The sequence below is a fragment of the Mchenga conophoros genome, linkage group LG14 (assembly GCF_057382185.1).
Source record: "Mchenga conophoros isolate Kocher_MC1m ecotype Shallow Benthic linkage group LG14, M_conophoros_male_GT1.1, whole genome shotgun sequence".
Taxonomy (NCBI): Eukaryota; Metazoa; Chordata; class Actinopteri; order Cichliformes; family Cichlidae; genus Mchenga; species Mchenga conophoros.
Genome location: NC_140539.1, coordinates 4,578,686 through 4,598,350, shown reverse-complemented (window position 1 = coordinate 4,598,350; position 19,665 = coordinate 4,578,686). Strand labels below are relative to the sequence as shown.

Below are 19,665 nucleotides of genomic sequence, written 5' to 3'. Positions count from 1 at the left end.
TTGATAAATAATGGTCAAATGTTAGCAAGACTTGCTTGTGAATTTGGATATACCCTCCAAACATGCATGGATTCATAAACTTTTAAAGGAAAACAGAAAACGTCTGAAGAGCAGATAAAATGTGGAAAAAAGAAGTGAACAGTATTCGGCAACAATGTTGAAGAATGACCCATCTCCTAGAAATGTACACTTGTAACATTAATTACAGTACCAATTAATTTTGTCAGAAGGACAATTATATTATTATATGCAGTTCATATGTATTTGTTTAAAAGAGAACTCCAAAAGTCATAACCCTACAGATACAGAGTATTAGGGCCACAATACTGATCGCCTGAGGCGGGGTGGTGGTACAAAAACCACATCTGGTCAGAAGGAAAAACAACACAAACTTGGAAGAGTTGGCCAGATTTGTACAAGATGAAATGGCTGGCAATGGATAGATGCAAGGCTGGTTACAGCTTTGTGCACTAAATGCTGGATCACAAGACATGATAAGACAGTTGATCAGTTTCTTTCACTAAGATACCACACCCTTCTCCTCTGCCCAAACTACACATTATTGTGGATGTTGGGATTCTGAAACACTCCATCTACCATTTGATTCACCACCAACAGCATCTATACCCTGTGGGTCCTGTGCTTTCATTTGGAGCACTGCCTAGTTATGTTGCTTCATCAGTCTTATTGCCAAAGGGCAACAAGACCAAAGGACAATAAGCACAGATACTCTATTCCATAACGGTAGTGACCCTTGTAACTTAAATAATCGCTGCCCCATCTCAAAATTATCTTGCCTAGCAAATCTTAGAGTCCCTCTTAGTGTCAGTTTCACACATATAGTTCATTTACTCCGATCTAAATCAGTTGATGATGTTGCTGCTTTTCCCTGTGATTTGACTTTTTTTCACACAGAGTAATAACCTAAGTGAACTCCAAGCACACCGTAATGTCTCACCACAAACCACGTGACAATGTTCAGTTCAATTATTAGCAAGATGTGTCTGGGTGGCAGCAATAAAACTAAATACAGCAAGGAAGTGCTGTGTTCTGAACTACTGGAGAACATGGACAATTAGAGACGTTTGCACATCTATACTGGTGTGACAAAGTGTTTGCCCTCTTACTGAGTTACTGTTGGATCCTTGTTTACAATTAAATCAAAATTCATATCAACAAGATATTAGATATTAGACAAAGCTAACAGGTAAACACAAAACACAGTTTCTAAACCTACATAGCCCTGTGTGAAAAAGGGATTTCCCCCTAAACCTAATAACTGTTTGGGCCCTTAACAGCAACAACTGCTACTTTTGATACATTTTAGAACTCTCTTATCACACAAACTTTAAAACTTTGTTAAAACCAAATACACGATACTTACAAGGTCACCTAAAAATATCCAGCCAACAGTTCATATTCAAACATTCATAGTCATGAAATTTAAAATGTTAAACACTCAGGACTGTGAATGGATGCTAGACTCCCTTTTAAAAACCATGCGGACCACCTCTCAAGAAAAGGCTTAAAGGCTGCATATGTCAGCAAGTATACCACACTCACCCAGTCACACAAGCACCGTTTTTATGCTTTGAAGTGCTTTCTAACTACCATTCACACACATTCATACTCTGATGGATGAATCGGAGAGCAACTTGGGGATATTTAGCATGCAGACAACCTTCCGGTCAGCAGATGACCTGTTCTACCTCCTGAGCTACAGCCACCCCAGTATGTGTTTCTTATCACAAAACATTTTTTGCACTTTTGTTGGACAAATAGATCTTGATCTCAATGAGACTATTTAAAGGATGCTAAAAACAATAATGATGACCCTAAATTAACTTCTTATAGCAGTTATGTTTATTATTATTTAAATAAAAAGTTATATAAAGTCCTTTCAAATAAAGGGTAACCAGTTATCCAACATGATTTCTACAATATAAAAGGATAAATCATCTGACAGAACTGAATATAATTTCAGTAATATGCCGTTTGGCATTGTTGTTCACTAGTTAGTACAGTCATCTCACAGCAGGGTGGTTTTGAGTTTGAATTCTGTATGGGGGTGCACTGAGATTCAAAGCACAGGGAACAATAGGCTGAGTGGCACACAAGAAAATGAATAACATGGAGATAAGGAAGTGAAAAAAGAGACTAGAGTTCAAATGCCCAAGAATGTAGGCATATGAGTGAATAAAGAGCTCAATGAACTTACAAATAAGATTAAATAACTGTTTGTTGGTGATTTTATTACTCATATTCTTTTTAAAATATTAGTTATTTTTACTTTATGATATTGTTCAATAGTCAAAGGAGCTTGCAAAGAAAAGCGTCTGGACTTCTTTAAGTTGCTTGAAGACATTTCACCTCTCATCCGAGAAGCTTCTTCAGTTCTAAGGTCAAATGGTGGAGAGTCCCAGATATAAACCTAGTGGGAGTTTCCCCCCACAGAGGGACAAAGGACACCCTGATGATCCTCTAATCGCCTGAGCCAAGGTGTGAAACTGGGTGTGGGTCCCAATCAGCCAGAGTTTCGGGTGTGTTCATTGTGAAACCTGGCCCCACCTTATCACCTTATCATGCGAATTCCTGAGGTCAGATGGCCCAGAATGTGAGTGGGCGTTAAGGCGTCTGGGAAGGGATCTCAAAACTGGATTATAGATGGCAGAGAGTTGGTGTCGTAAACCCCCGCCTCTGTTCAAAGATGGTCGCTCACAGTGGACATAGATGGCTTCTTTCACTCCTCTTTCAAACCATCTGTCCTCTCTGTCCAAAATGTGAACATTGGCATCAGATGTTTTGAAAGAGGAATTCGCATGATAAGGTTTCACAATGAACTCACCCGAAACTCTGGCTGATTGGGACCCACACCCAGTTTCACACCTTGGCTCAGGCGATTAGAGGATCATCAGGGGGTCCTTTTGTCCCTCTGTGGGGGGTCACTCCCACTAGGTTTATATCTGGGACTCTCCACCATTTGACCTTAGAACTGAAGAAGCTTCTCGGATGAGAGGTGAAACGTCTTCAAGTAACTTAAAGAAGTCCAGACGCTTTTCTTTGCAAGCTCCTTTGACTACGATGACCTGGATGACTGAGAACCTTCACAGAGATATTGTTCAATAAAAAGCAGAGAGGACACCAGTGAAGACGTGCAAGTAAAAGGTCAGATTTGAACTGGACCGCTGCATTTGGCCCTGTTTTTGCCTGTTCATGTCAGGGGCTGTGACCCAGCATTTTGAGTTTATTTTTGTGATTTCTTATATTATATTGAAAGGATATCAAGTTCCAGTATTATTATTAGTTGGCCTTGAGTTTTAGGTCTATTTTAGGTTCTTCTATGTCTCTTTAGTTATGAGTCCTTTCCTGTCCTCTATGTGGTCTGTCTTGTCCTCAGTGCTTTACTTTCAGTCATGCCCGTGTGCTTGTCTACCCGTGTTCTATGTTCTTATTGTCTAGCTGGTGTTGTCATGTCTACGTCTCTCTATGTTTCCTGTTTTATTTTGAAAAGCCTGGTGTTTCCATGTTTGATGTGTTTAGTTTTACTTCCCCTGTGGCCTCATTATGTTTATTCTAGTCAGCTGTTTCCCCATATGTTCCTACTTCCCCTACACACAAAGACTGTTTTCCTTCAGTCTTCGTCAGGTCGTCTGTGTTTCCTCCCACCACGTCACGTCAAGTTCCATGTACTTCATGTTTCATGTTCTTGTTCATCATAGTTTCTCGCACGTTCCTGGTCAGAATAATGTTGATAAGGTTTGTTATCACAGTTACCATAGTTCAGTCATAGTAATCATAGTTTAATTTTTCCCAGTTTAGATTTTAGTTTAGTTTTCGCCCTGCTTGCCTTTGCTTTATTTTTTTATTCATTGTTTTCCAGCCATAATAAATGGCTCACTTTTTGTTTAAATCCAGTGTTTAAACTCGTGTCCGCTCTTGGGTCCTCCTTTCCACTCCCACAGTTCAGCCACTGAACTTAAATAACACCCCTGTTATTCATATCCATAAGCTATACTCTGGTGTCGTTGCCTTCATTTGATTAAAAAAATGTATCTGGTTGAGTACACAGCACAGATTTATATACCGATATTGAAGTGCTAGAAGCATTTACCGAGACAACAAAACCAAATGAGGAACAACAAAATCACATGTTGAAATCAAATTTTGAATTGATCTTTTATAAAGTCTACTTCCTGCTCACAGTTTGTATGTTAGAGGTAGGTATGCAGTAATTTCTGTGTAAAACTTCACTTAAAGGCCCAGTTACATGACGTACCTTCATTAGCCCTGGGTACTCATTGGACGGAAGTCCGTAGATATGCACTTTGGACTCCAAGCATTCAGTTTGTACGAAGCAGGGAAAGCGCTGCTTCATGCTATAGGACCCAGGAACCTTCTCCTTCCAGTAGCACACGTTGATCTTTACTACCTGCAGTAACATAAAGTCATTAGCAACACAGTCAAGGACCTCAAGACTGACTGTATATTTATACAGCATTGACCAGCTTGACCAAAAGAATAAATAAATTAATGCAAAATGCCATGCCAGTCTTGGTACTTGTTGAATGCAGGGTTTCCCCACATATGACTGAATTGAATTTATTATAGTTTAAACATATTGTATAATGTATAGTCTAAATTGTAAATCTGAATATTACACATTTGAAACAAAATTAGCACGTTGATATCAGCTTGCAAACACCATAGTAGCTAAAACTTAAAATATACTCATGCATAACACCTCCTACTGCAACCTACTCAGATTTATTTCCTCTGAAACAAAAGTGCTATTACAAAAGTTGCTCTGCAGTGGTGAGGCGAGAATTAGGATTTAATGAAACGTACACATGCTTGTACAAATGACGTCCATCAATGGGTAGCAATAATAAGGACACATTTTTCAGGAGCTTTTAGTGTAATGAACTAATAGGCCGTACACTCATTCCCCGGGACAATAAAAATTCTGACACAAGTGCTCTGGTGAGCCAATGTGCTCAGAGCTTGTGCTTTTCCGCCAGTTCACTCAAGCATGACATTCAACACCTTTTCACCCCACCACCACCCCGCCTGAATAATGCAATTCCAATATCACCACCACTTCTCCACTCTAACAGCTGTCTGCTTGTTTTCTCATCACCTTCTCTTTTCAGGCTGTGTGGCATATTGCAAAATGGAAAAGACTGATTTGCTGAATCAGGTCTCTTGAGCTGTTTAAATGTGGAAGAGAAATTATTTTGTTTCTGTGGTATCTTCAGATGAATATAAAAGGGTAGGAAGGACAGTATCCCCGTGATAAAAGGGGTGGGGGAGCTGAACTGGATTGGATCTCATGCACTGCATGAAAAAAGTCACAAGTTAATATTCTAAATTAATAATATTAGTCATAAGGTAATACATATGGTGTGTTTGTCACAGGCATCACTAATTACATGCATCTACAGTCAGGAAATAATTTTTCCTCCCAGGATTTTAATCTTCTAGCATCTTTCATTTTGGAGAACAAACCTCTCAGTCCATCAGAACTACAGGAGCTATGGTGCTTTCTTCTCTAAAGGATGTACTTGTGGTTTAGTTCACATCATCTGTGATATGCCCACCAAGGAATTTAACCGAGTCCACAGATTTGCTGTTTATGCAAAGATTGCTCATGTAAAAAATATTATTTGCAAAATTTAATTACAATCTTTTTTGTTTTGCCCACAATAGAATTATTTCTAATAAACCTGGCCACAGCTCATCAACTGAACCACCACTGCTGCTGGTGACTCATGCCCTTATTTACATTTGGATTTAGCAGGTTTTGCAGTTCATTGCAAAACTGACTCAGCCAAGCTAAAAACGAGCACACGGAAGCAGTTAAAATGATTTGGCAAAAAACACAGCGCCTATAAAGCACCACTGAACCAAGGACACACTGAATTTTGTTAGCTAATTTTACGTTTCTGAACATCATTTTACAGCTTACATTAAATGACACGTGAACGGTTATGACTCCGTCACACTAGAGTAAAAATAGAATGGCAAGCACCTAAAGGAAGTTACCTGGTGGTTGTATTGAATTTTGTCACTTTCAATAGCCCATTGCAAATAGCTATTGCAACCAAACGTTCATTTAGAGATTGTGAGTGAAACACCCTCAGCCTCTGGCTGACCAGAGGTCGCAAAGCAATTACACATGTCACCTGGTGGGAGGCAATTTCTTTCTAAATAACTGCAGTCCGACTTGGACTGATTGCAACCACTGACAAATTGACAAATGTCTGCAAATAATTGCTGTCTAATTTGAAAAGCCAGACAAATTCTGCAACAGGGAAAATAAATCCATCCATCCATCTGTCTGTCGATAGAGCCTAATCAGAGACACCCACACTGCCCGCTTAAGCTTATCCAGCCTAATACAGAAACCTGGTTACAGCAGGATGATTATGTTAGGGGTATTTACTCATATTTAAACTGAGTCATATGAACTGTCAGAGTCCTCGAAGCACAGGCTGAGGAGTGGCACCAAACTCCAGCTTATAAATCAACCAAAGGCCTTGTCCACCCTAACTGGAAAATTTTATTTGTTGTTATCTATTATCCGCCCGGCCCTCACTCAGAACTTCTGATTTCTCTGACTTTTTATCTGATTTACTGCTCAACTCAGATAAAATAATTATTGTGGGCAATTTTACCAAAAACCCTGACTGATTATTTCTAATAACATTTAAATTAACAATAATGAATTTCACAGTAGTGGGCAATACATTGCATCACAGTAGATGTCTTCCTGAAAGTGCTGTAACTAAGTTTAACCTCCTCAGACCCGAACTCTTCCACGGCATGAATTTTTAGTTTCTCTTTCGTATTTGGGCATATTGGGACCCAATGAATGCACAAACAAAAAAAACAAAACAAAAAAATAAATAAATAAAAATCACAAGATTTTTTTTTTTGCCCGATTTGTGTTTCTAAGAAAAATGAGAGCCACATATGAGGCTATTCGTTTTAAATTTTCATAAAACAAAGGCAGTATAATGTCCTCATGAGTGGATATCAGGCCCTTGTAGAGCAAAATTTTGTATTTTGATCTAGACAACCCAAAATGTGATGTCCACATATGTGGACGCCAGGTCCTCGGAGGTTAAGGATATAATTCTGCCACTTATCTTCTTCAGTGCCATGTGCCAACACATGAATAGAGCAGACAGAGCAGCTATCAGAACTCTACTCCAACAGAGGTCGATTAGCTTGTTAACAGTATTACATCTTCACTGCGTACAGCTCTGAACACTGTGACTTCTCTGAAAATGAAAGCTTCAAATCAGAAGTACTTGATTCCCTGGTATAACTCAAATGTGTACCAAGGCACATCACTGATTGAAGAAAATAAGAACAATGCTAGGTTTCTCTTCAGCACTGTAGCCAGGCTGACAAAAAGTAGAGCTCTGTTGAGCCAACCATTCCCTTCACTAGAAAAGACTTCATCAGTTACTTCACAAATAAAACTGTAACCAAAAGAGAAAAACTTACTCATAACCATCTCACAAATGTAATATTATGTAGAGCTACTTTCAATACCATTTATATTTATACAGACTTTTTATCTCCAATTGATCTTAGGTAATTATAGACCAATCTCAAACCTTTCTCTTATCTCAAAAATTCTTGAAAGAGTAGTTGTAAAACCAATAGCTGATCCGATTCCTGCAGAGGAATGGTTTATTTGAAGAGTTTCAGTCAGGTTTCAGAACTTGTCACAGTATATAAACAGCAACAGTAAAGGTTACAAATAAGCGCCTTTGACAGTGGACTCCTCTCTTTGCTTGTCCTGTACATCTTAGTGCAGGGTTTGATACCATTGACCATATTTTATTAAAGCAATTAGAGAATGCTGTGGTATTGCGCTGCGGTGGTGTGAATCATATTTCTCTAATAGACTCCATTCATGTAAATGGAGAGTCCTCTTTACACACTAAGGTTAATTATGGAGTTCCACAGGGTTTCTTGGTAGGGCCAATTCTGTTTATATTATAGATGCTTCCCCAAGACAATATCATTAGAAGGCATGGCATACATTTTCAATTTTAATGGAGATCACACCCATCTTCATGTGTGTCATCTGCAGTCCAACGACATAACTCCTGGTTTCACTGGGACCACAAACCCCTCCTCCACAGTAAAGTGGTGAGTCACAGAAGGGATCTGGTTGTATTCTGGTTATAGTCCAATAGAAAATCAAGGGTGCCAATGTCATTTTTCAGTTATTAAATTGCCATCCCACAGCAACTACATTATTTCTAAAAGAACTATGAATTTCTGTTTCAAGTCTGTAACATGAAACAGAAATCTATGTCATAGAATTTCTATTTACATTAAGAGTCCAAAATTTCTATTTATTGTGACTTAAATTAATTAAAAATCACAGTTAATTGCCATTTAATGGGGTCAAGTTGTCAAAATTCCATCTTATTGCTTTTTGATGCACCAAAGTTGCACCAAAGACAGCAGCTCACTTGGCCCCATTCTTTGAAATAACAGTTTCAAAAGCAACAAGGACACTAATAACTTTCTTATATTCATCCTGAAAATACTGTAACGCGTGTACAGCCATATAAACATTGCACATTGTATACTGAACATTTTAATACCTCTAGTGGCAACTGTAAACCAGTGTTGGCCAGCAGTTTATTAGCCCAGGGTCCAGCGGTGATCACCAAACTCTTAGCATGATAAACACCCACAGAGGTTGACACTCTTACAACAGGGCCAGGCTTGATGTCCGTTACCTTCTCGTTGTCTCTTATAACTCCACCTAATTTCTGAAATTGCCCCTGTAAAAGAAGAGAGCAGCAAAACATTTGAAATTCCTGTTATAGCTGTTAAATGGTACAGTAATAGCTACTGGAACGAATGCAAGAAATGTATATGGAACTTTGTAAAGTGGATGATGATTAATGGACAGTGGGTTCAAGTACATTTAATTTATTATAAAAAGACAAAACAAAAACAGATTCCTCATACTGACTGTCTTTGAGCATGCATTTAAAAATACAAAGTCCTAAAATATTTTGGAATGCCTGGACTTGTTTTTAGTAATGATGATATCATTTTTACTTTTTTATTTAAAATATTTCATTTGTTAAACTGGAATTTTTAGACTTGATTCTGTCAAATTTCAGAACAAACCAAAACATCCACATTCACACACTCAAGACACGGCACAAGTCCGTATCATGTTATCAGTGGTATACCTGTACGGTTTTGAGTGTGCGGTCAGCAAATAGAACTCCAGCAGTTGTATCCACCAGTGCTCCGTCTCCCTTAGCCAAGTTGACATTGGGAATGTGCTGACTAAAGATGTCATGGGTCAGGACAACCATGGGAACCTTGTTTGTTTGAAGGGTGTCCTTAATATTTTGGTAATTTTCACTCTTCTCTGGCCCCATAACCAGGAGCCCTGTTTGTCTGAAAGTGGAGATTAGGGGAAATTTAAGGCGGCATCTTGAAAATAAATCTTCAAAAAAAGAAATTAATAAACTAGTAATTGACTTTAATAGAGTGCAATGTTAACTTTGGCATTAAAAAAAAGAAAAGAAACGAAAGTATCATAAAGAGCTAGCTACAAACTGCACTGCTAAAAAAAATGATAAAAAAAACCCCACTTTAAGTATAGCATCAAGTCAATTAAACTTCTGGGATATTGATCTGGTCAGTTAAATAACAGACAGGATTGTTAATCGGTTTCAGCTGCTTTGGCACACTAGAGGAGTTTTGGAGGTGGACAACTGACATTTTTTCTTCCTCATCTTTTCTGACCTTTTTTTTTTCACTAATTTTGAATTTGGCTAGGATCAGTGTCGTAACTGGCAACATAAAGTGAAACCTGGACCCGGCATGCAGTTAGTGAAGGATATCTTGACTAGGCCCTAGAAGGTGCTTCACCCATCAGTAGGTCTGGTGTCTGCTCCTTTATGCAAGGAGGAATGGGATGAGCGATGGCAGAGTCCTACAAAATGACCTTCAACAAACCAGTAATGTGAATATTCTGAGGGTTATGAGAGCTCTACGTCCTTGAATGGGCCCTGTGTTCACTGCCTGCCACTGTGGAGCTCAATTGGCATTTTCCTTAAATTAAAAAACCCAAGTACTCATATTCCACCCTTCATACAGCTCTAGGTTACTTGCCAAGTGGTGAGGACCCTTTACGGTCACACAGTGACTTTGAAGTGGTGGGGGTCAGACACGGGTGGAGCCACACAGGTATATCACCTTCCTAAAAGCATAGAGAGAGGCTGAAACCACATTTCTAGTTAAGGAAAAAATTCAACCATCCCCGCCTCCCTCAATTATGATAACTATCTCACAATAGAGAGCAGATATTGCTGCATTGCAACAGCGCTGAGGTGTTCTCTCCCCTGATTGTTCACACCACTTTCTTAGAGATACATTTTGAAACGTCCCTAGTTGTGACAGTGCATGCACAGCCTTATTGGTTACCTGAGCATAAAAGACAAATTGTTCATACAGAATTTGGCTGAAAATGGAAGTAATAGAAGAGTCACTACAGTGCGTAGTGTAGCTCCATAGTTCTTGTGTTGTAGAAAGATGGTTCTATATGTTTCTGTGTCAACTACTGCAAGGTGAACAAGGTATCACGCCTTCGATGCTTGTTTCCTGCGGGGGAACACGGTGGGTCTGTGTGCCGCGCTGGAATGGTAGCGCTGTGCAGGGCGGCTGCTGTGCTCGCTTCGTATTACTCCTCACCCCCCCACCCAATCCTGTGGCTTGTTATGTCTTTCACAAAGTTGTGCTGTGGACATTTATGTGCTTTTTGTGCAGAGGAGTTTTTTTGTTTCCTGTTCTCATGCTGTCCTGCCATGGAAGCACAGCACGAGTAGAGGTCTCTTTTTTTCCTCTTGTACTTTCCCATTGTAGTGTATATTTCAGTGTTTTTCTGTAATGCTACCGATCTCCGACTTGTATCCCCATGTAATGTCTGTGTTGTGTGTGTAATGACGGAGGGGGGGTACCATTTCACTCGAGGGCAACCTGCATGTGGCGAATAAAGCTTTGATTGATTGATTGATTGATTGTATCACGGTTCACTTCCGTTCAGCTTGTTTGCAGCCCCCGCCACTTTTCAGTGCCTCATGGACCGGGTGCTGCATCCACACACTGCATATGCTGCCATCTACGTCATCATCCACAGCAACACCACAGCGGAGCATGTGCAGCAGGTGGATGCCACCCTGGAGTCCCTGTGGCGGGCGGAGCTCACGGTCAACCTGAAGATGTGTGCGGTTGGATGGAGGGAAGTACAGTAGCTGGGCTACCACTTGGGAGGTGGGCAGGTGTGTCCACAGGTGGAAAAAACAGCAGCCATCGCATCTATGGCTCCACTGCAGGGGAGGGGTGGTACAGGGCAGTACAGCTGTATCGCATCCAGTATTCACACTCTGGAAAGTTGCTCTGCAGTGTCAACGGTGTGAAGACAAAACTCAATATTCAGTTTATATAAATACAAGCACGAAAAGTGTTACATGCCGTGACTACGGTTACAAAGATACTGCACAGTTTAACGAGAGATGGACTCAGCCAGTAAACTCAAGTTCACTAAAAATCGAAACGTTAAGGACCTTACTATTATTAAGTTATCATATACCATCAGTTCTTTGATGCATTAATTACAGATGGTGAACAAAACTATGAAACCAAGTAATAAATGGACCCATTAATATCACCTGTGACATCATAGTGGCTGGACATCATTACTAGTGGTAATACCCCAGCTCCAGTGTGTTAAGTTATTGAGTCCTATAGTGAGAGGGTCTGATTCAGAGATCTGTCTGAGAGATAACTGACCCACCCGCGCCAGCACTGCTTTCACAAAGCCATTCCGAAATCTGTCAGCAGCCATAAGTCACTTGCAACCACAGCTTAGCCATTCATCACACAATTTAATGTGTGTGGTTGTGTGCTTGCAAATGTGTGACAGAGAAAGCAAAAAAAATCATGTAGACTCATAAATGTGATACGTCATTTGACCTGACCTGACATAACAGGTGACGCATGGTACAGCTTCAGCTGATGGATGTGCTAACACACTGTCATATACATGACAGGGAAAGGAAGATAGTCCAGAGGGTAGATTTTAGCTTAGCTCTTGCTCTTTTTTAATGGCTTATATTCTAGAAGCAGCTGCTCAAACCAGCCTGGCTTGAACATTTCTCATTGTGATGCAGTCATTTTTTTTAACAGCTCAAGGGCACAGGTGGCCTTTACTTGCAGACCCATCAGTCATAAGCTGTAGACCAGGGAATTCGCAGTATTTCTAAGGAACATAATGTGAGTGTGTTCTAGTACAACAAACTATTATTTTGAGACACAAATAATGAAACAATGTGCTATCAAAATTACTGGTAATGAGACAAAATGGGACAGTTTAAAGGAATATGATCAGGGTGGAGTGCCCACTCCGGGTCGGGGATGAGTTCCTGCCCCAAGTGGAGGAGTTCAAGTATCTCGGGGTCTTGTTCGCGAGTGATGGGAGAAGGGAGCCGGAGATCGACAGACGGATTGGGGCTGCAGCTGCAGTAATGTGGACGCTGCACCGGTCTGTCGTGGTGAAGAGGGATCTGAGTGTAAAAGCGAAGCTCTCAATTTACCGGTCGATCTACGCCCCTACCCTCACCTATGGCCACGAGCTGTGGGTAGTAGGGCTGGGCCATATTATACCGTTCACGGTAATACCGGTATAATGTTAGGCAACGATAGGAAAATGAAATATCGCGATAGAATGGGAGTAAAATGCGCATGCGCAGTGCCTTTGTTTTCATACGCACATGGCCGATTGTTGAGGAACCAGAATTGGTTTGTAAAAATGGTGCAACTTCCGTGATGTGGAACTGGTTTGGTGTTTGTCTGTCAGATACACAACAAAGCACATTTTTTTGCAGAACATGCAAGCGGCCGTTGTTATTGTCGTATTTGTCGGACTAAGATGCTCTTAAATCTGGGAGTAATCTGGGTCCTAAACTCCGAATATTTGACTTCAGGTCAAACAACACTGCAGCATCACTGAGAGTTGAAAACTGTCTAAATTCTTTCATCTTTAATAAAACGATCAGCATTGCTGCTTTACCAGGTGTAACTATGAAGTTTAACTTCCAGGCATCCATGAAAACAAAAGTTATTACATTTAACGGAGTTAGAAGTTAGCAGGAAGCTAGCGGAAGTTAGCTCGCTAGTTTCGCTAGTTACCTAAGCATGATATTGCATGTTCTGACTGAGAGATTTCTGAAAAAATTCAAACGTACAGCTCTGCTATCACTTCCAACATAAATGAAGACAGGAAACTAAACAGCAGTGACGTTTGTAGGGTTACTGAAGTTGGGCTAGCTGGTATATTATGATGTGCTACGTGATCGCTAGCGACACAGCTATGTTAGCATAACATAAACAGTGAAGCTGGAGGACGAACACTAACACTTTTCCACTTATAAAAGTTAACGTGAAGGTTCCTCATGGTTAGAGACAAATGCAATCGCATGGCAGGATGCTGTAAACGGACCAAACTTCAGTCAGGAGAACAACTGAGATAATCCATCCACAATACGAGGTCAGTCATTAATATACATGGGAATAGAGCAGCTGCCAGAGAATTCAACATTAATGAATCAATGGTACAGAAGTGGAGGAAGCAAGAAGAATGAGTTTAATAAAGTTTGATTTATCTGACTGCTTCGTTTCGCTTAATGTGCCTTATAATCCCGTGCACCTTATGGTCCGAAAAATACGTACTGCACACTGCAGTTTAATGTTGCAAAGCACCTCTTTTTAACTTCAGTGGATATTATACATGGTTATGCTCAGGATATGTCAGCCCATTTCTACTGGAAATGCCTTTTGGTTAAACTTTCAGCAAGGAATTTGCATTTGCACTGTTACATTTTTATAAAGCTTTAATGTACATAAAAACCAGCTTCTTGTTTAAGTGAAAATAAATGGAAGGTTGTCTTTTTGCGCTAGTAATGTTGTGGAGTTGTATTTTGTCTCGCATCAATTATATCGTCAGTTATATCGTTATCGCAAATTTTCAAATATATATCGTGATAAATATTTTTGGCCATATCGCCCTGCTCTAGTGGGTAGTGACCGAAAGAACGAGATCGCGGATACAAGCGGCAGAAATGAGCTTCCTCCGAAGGGTGGCTGGCCTCTCCCTTAGAGATAGGGTGAGAAGTTCGGCCATCCGGGAGGGGCTCAGAGTAGAGCAGCTGCTGCTCCACATCGAAAGGAGCCAGCTGAGGTGGTTCGGGCATCTGACAAGGATGCCCCCTGGGCGCCTCCTGGGTGAGGTGTTCCAGGCATGTCCCACCGGGAGGAGGCCCCGGGGCAGACCCAGGACACGCTGGAGAGATTATATCTCTCGGCTGGCCTGGGAACGCCTTGGTATTCCCCCGGATAAGCTGGAGGAGGTGGCTGGGGAGAGGGAGGTCTGGGCCTCTTTGCTTAGGCTGCTGCCCCCGCGACCCGGCCCCGGACGAAGCGGATGAAAATGGATGGATGGATGGATGATCAGGAAAGTGAAAGTGCTGATGGGGGTTACACACAGATTTATGCCACTGTCTCTGTGAATGAAATGAGGTTCCGAAAGTTTAAAAAGAAAAGAAAAAAAAAAGAAAAAAGAAAAAGACAAAAAGGCACCGTTCCACATGTAACCAGGTGCTAAGAAACTGCTTACAACTCAGTATTGCACCTTAATAGCCGTTCTTTTCCCCATTCCCGTCCATTAACCATAGAGCACACCTTCTCTCTGTGCATTAAAACTCGCGCTTCTGTCTGGTTTGCTGTATGGTTTACGCCACTTGATTTACGGCAACTTTGTCGCTCTGTGACTTTCAAAATAAAAGCATCCACTCCAACAATATAATAGTCACTCATAACTTTACAAACTACTTTACAAAATATTAATGAGGTTATTTACACCACATTCAAAAGCATAGGAGCTGTCAACGGCCAATTCAGTGATGCTGGAGGTAATGAGAAAGTCATGCATTAATAGCTCCTGTAGATTGAGTTGTTGCTCTTGTGCGTACATAACACCTTGAACGTAACAAATCTCCTTGTTCTGGGTTTTCTCTCTGTTCTTCTGCTGACTCCTTACCTGTACAATTTCACTCCTGCCTCCCTCTCCAGCTGAGCCCACAGTTCATAGCACTCCTCCATCATGTGGGTGTAGAAGTTCTGCTCGTAGGCCTTGCGGATGATGCGGGTCTGGCCATGGGAACTCCCTCGGCTGTGGGGCAGTACAAACTGGAAAATATAAGCATGAAAACAACTGGTTAAATTACTTCTGCATTGAAGTAAGAAAATGCTCAAAAGTACATAAAACTGCAGTCTCGGCTGCAGGCCGCAAATATCATTATGACTCATTTACTGTACATTTTTGTATAAACTAAAGACAACAAGACCAGCTGAGGAAAACCAGACCCAGTCAAAAAGTATATAGAAGGGGAAGTCTGAATACCTTTGAAATTAACCCTTAGCTGTCTTCAGTTCTTTGTTACATTGTACTGTTTGAGTGTGTTCCTCACGTGTTACCTGTTTAGGACTACTTTTGACTACATCTGGACTTGCTGCCTTATGTAACTAAAGCTTATTTTTTCATTTATTGAAATCTGTCTTGAAGTCTGCATTTTGGGTCCAAATTCTCCACAATCATCACAGAATGACACAACCGGTAACATGGACACAGTCAATGGTGAGGGACTGACAGCGACGCACTCCAGACAACGAATCCCTACATTATGGGACTCACTTGGCTATTGGAGGACTTCAAAGATACTGATCCCTCCCTGCCCAATCCTCTGGTGATAAGAGTGGCCGGTCTCTGCTTCACACCAGCCTCTCTACTCTCCACTCACTCTCTAGCCTCTTCAACTGTCTATTCTCCTCCACCACTGCCACCTGTATCCCAATCCATGGGAAAATGGTCTCTGCCTAGGCCGCCTTAACAACGCCAGACTACTCGATTGGGGTTTGTCAGAGGCACTTGCTGCTTCAGCACTCCAGTCCTCCTTTTCCTGGAGAAAGCACAGATCCCACTGCTGCTCCTCACCCGGGGCAGCACCGCCTAAAACCCACCTCTGTAAAGCCAGGACACTTTACTTTTTTAATTCATTGAGGAAAACAGGCACAACCCTAGATTTCTTTTGAGAATTCGAGCCAGGCTGACAAAGAGTCAAAGCTCTGTTGAACCAAATATTTCTTTAACTGTCCCACAGATGTATCAATAAGTACGCCAGCTCTAATAACTGCTGATATTAGATAGGTCTCTACTATCAATCTTTCTAAGTTAACTTCAATAATTTCTTCCTCTAAACCATCAATGTGCCTTTTAGACCCCATTACTGCCAAGACTGCCCAAAGTCCACCATGAATTAATTCTTCAAGTTTAAAGAGGATGATCTGTCTTTATTGACAGGCTTCGTACCACAGGCTTTTAAGGCAGTGGCAAATCAACCATTATTCATAAAGCCATTGTTTGATCCTTAGCTTATTACAGGCTAATTTCTAACCTTCCCTTTACCTCAAAAACAGTTTACTGATCATTTGTAAAGTAATGTTTTTTTAAGAGTTTCAATCAAGATTCAGAAAAAAACAGCACTAGTGAAAGTTATGAATGATATTTTTTTGTGGACAGTGGACTCATCTCTGTGATTGTCCTGCTAGACCTTAATGCATTATTCAGTACCACTGACCACAATATTTCACTGCAGATATGACACTGCTGTGAAATAGGAACTTCGCTGCAGAGGTTTTGTGCGGAGTCTTCCTCGTACACAAAAGTAGCCACAAAGTTCCAAAGAGTTATGTGGTAGGAAAAAGTACATTTTACACATACTTCCTTTAGGCAATATTATTACAAAACACTGCATAAATTTTAATTGACATCATTGCTATAAAAAAATTCTCTTTTTTTTCCCTTGGGACCAGAAAGAGAGAGCACATTTCTCCCATATTAACTTCTACTCATTGCCTCCCTGTTCAATTCAGAACTGAATTTAAAATCCTTCTTCTTACATACAGACTCTTAAATAATCAGACCGCGTCATATTTTAATGACCTTATAGTAACTTTTTATCCCAACAGAGCACTTTGCTCTCAGACTGCAGGCTTACTGGTGATTCCAAGAGTTTTCAAAAGTAGAATGGGAGGCAGAGTCGTCAGTTTTAAGGCCTGTCTACTCAGTTCAATTCAATTTGATAAAATATTATTTATGTAGTCAAATCACAACAATTTTTGCCTAAGGCACGTTTCCTCTACTGTGGAATTTATAGAAGTAATAACCAGCAGCTTGATAAAAATGATAAAGTCAGAGTTAAAATACAATACAGTTTGCATGATTAACTCCTTCAACACAACCAGTGTGTCAACTTCTAAATGGCTCCCCTCCTCAGGGTTTGGGAGCTTCTTTTTTTTCTTTAAATTGGCTAAACCCTCCAGGTGAGCTTCCTCCTTTAAGACGTCTGGAAACGACTCCGAAAAGGGAAAAAAAATGAATCAGGAATGAAGAATAACGTTTTCAAACTATGAAATGCATAATGTTCACCCAACCTGAGAAACTCTGATACCGTCACTACATCAGAGTTCAAACGTCTAGGCTAGGAAGACCAGGACCACCACCACCTCAGGGACTGTGGTAATGTTCTGTAATAACATTACTTTTAATACTTGTTTTTCTTTACTCATGTATTTATATTTAATTTCCATACCCCTCTTGGCTCTACCTTCTAATAATACTAATATGAAACTTAAGTAGATGCACAGACACAAATATTTCATTTCAAATACAAGGACTCTACTTGTTTTGCTCGCCTTTGTCTGTGCTGTATGTGACTTATCTGCTTATTGTTTCACGTATCTGTATATTGTTTTGTTTAAGGAAAATAAAAAGTACACTAAACTTCACTGCCTATCATACTCGTGAATTAAGTAGTTTTACTTTTGATGGTATTTTCCTAACTACTCTTTCATACTTTCTTCTTTCGTGACATTTTCTATGCATTCTATGAACTTGTAGTCAATTATAAGTAAACTGTAATGGAGTACTGTTACAGTGGAACGTAGAGAAACCTGATTAAAATGCAATGGCTCAAGTTAGACTCTTGACTCAAAATCGTTTCATCACGCACCTGCTCCAACAGCAGAGTCTTCTTGTTCTTTTTTGCCAGCTGATAGGCCGTAAAGGAGCCCTGGACGCCTGCCCCGATCACTATGCAATCAAAATCTCCGCTGGTCGACATGTTTAACTCACACACAGAGCTCACAGATCGAGGTCACGCGTTTTTAAAAGTGCTCCACAGATCCGCCTACTAACGCCAGGGGAAGGACGAACAAAAGCCTCCAGGAACTTTGCCCTGAGTGTTGGCGGTCAGGAGCCTGGATTTCCGCCACGCCGAGCAGGAACCGAACGCTTATGCTGGACCGAGCTGAACTCTTCGCGGTTATGATCAGAAGTGCGTTGTGTTGTTGTCTGGATCTACGTCAGGTCCGTTTGACAATAAGGCACACCGCATAGCAGGAGTGCCTGAAAATCTTCTATAGGGAAAATATTGCCACCATATGTAATGACAAGGAGCCAACTCTGCAGCTCAGCTGTAAATGTTCAAACTTCTTTTGGGCTGTATTTGGTGCCTCGTTTTCTGCTCATAAATCAGACGGACTACTAAGAATATATGATTTAGCCAAGGCCACTGGGAGCAAAATATAGAATTAATGGTGAAATATATTTCGTTTAATTTGTATTCTGGGACAAAAATTTCAGGAACAAAAACACACACACACACAAAACCAAAATATTAAATAAATAATAACTGTATGTAATAGTAGTAGTAGTAGTAATAATAATAATAATAATAATAATAATACCTATTTGAACGAATACTTTTGTTCTAATAATCATTTATAGGAATAAAAGAAGTGTAAAGACAAAAAATACTGCAGGAAAAAAAATGTGAAAATAACAACATATTTAATATTTTATTCCTTTATTTGTTTTACTATTTTATAGTGCAGAACAAAACTGAAGACAGTCTTTCAATTATCTAAATAAACAAACAGAAACAAAAAACTGAAAACATTTTCAAATATTTCAGAAGAAGCAGCTTTAATAATTCATCCACACTTCAATTGTCTGTCACAGAAAACCTAATGATGAACTAATTTTACAACAGAACTTAGGCAGAATTCACATTTAGTAAAAAAAGTGTCTTCTAAATGGTGCAAGTAAACACTTCTCTGAAATATTAGTTAACATATTGTGGGCAGGCCTGGTCTGGGACTAAAATCATGGGTCATCTGTGGCAGGGTCCTTCCAGTTTTATCTTTCCTTTTTCCAGCACAGCTAATGCAACACTCAGCAGATCAAAGTGCACCTGTATCAGTTATATAACCACAGAAAGCCTACTCAGGCCACAGGTCACTTCTCTGCAACCCTGGAACAGACAGGTAGAAATGTCATAATTTCATTGTGTAATATTGTGGCACAGTAAAAAACAACAAATGACGTAAACTTTGTAAAGTTTTACAAAAAATAAATTTTTGAAGTTGAGGTCATACCACACAACATATTAGACCATGTCAAAAACCTGGACCAAAATAGAGAAGCAGTGTGGGAAT

General features: G+C 40.2%; 1 protein-coding gene across 1 annotated transcript in view; it reads right to left on the bottom strand.

Annotated features, from left to right (window-relative positions):
• pipox (pipecolic acid oxidase) overlaps positions 1–18,512 on the bottom strand; it is a 31,110-nt gene extending 12,598 nt beyond the window's left edge. Inside the window, exons 1-5 of the mRNA XM_085244807.1 lie at positions 18,180–18,512; positions 15,149–15,297; positions 9,234–9,447; positions 8,631–8,813; positions 4,277–4,429 (exon numbers count right to left, since the gene is read on the bottom strand). Of these exons, the coding sequence (XP_085100933.1) occupies positions 4,277–4,429; positions 8,631–8,813; positions 9,234–9,447; positions 15,149–15,297; positions 18,180–18,290 (810 nt within the window). The 5' untranslated portion in view covers positions 18,291–18,512. The remainder of the gene's footprint in view (positions 1–4,276; positions 4,430–8,630; positions 8,814–9,233; positions 9,448–15,148; positions 15,298–18,179) is intronic.
• Between the last annotated feature and the right edge of the window lie 1,153 nt (positions 18,513–19,665).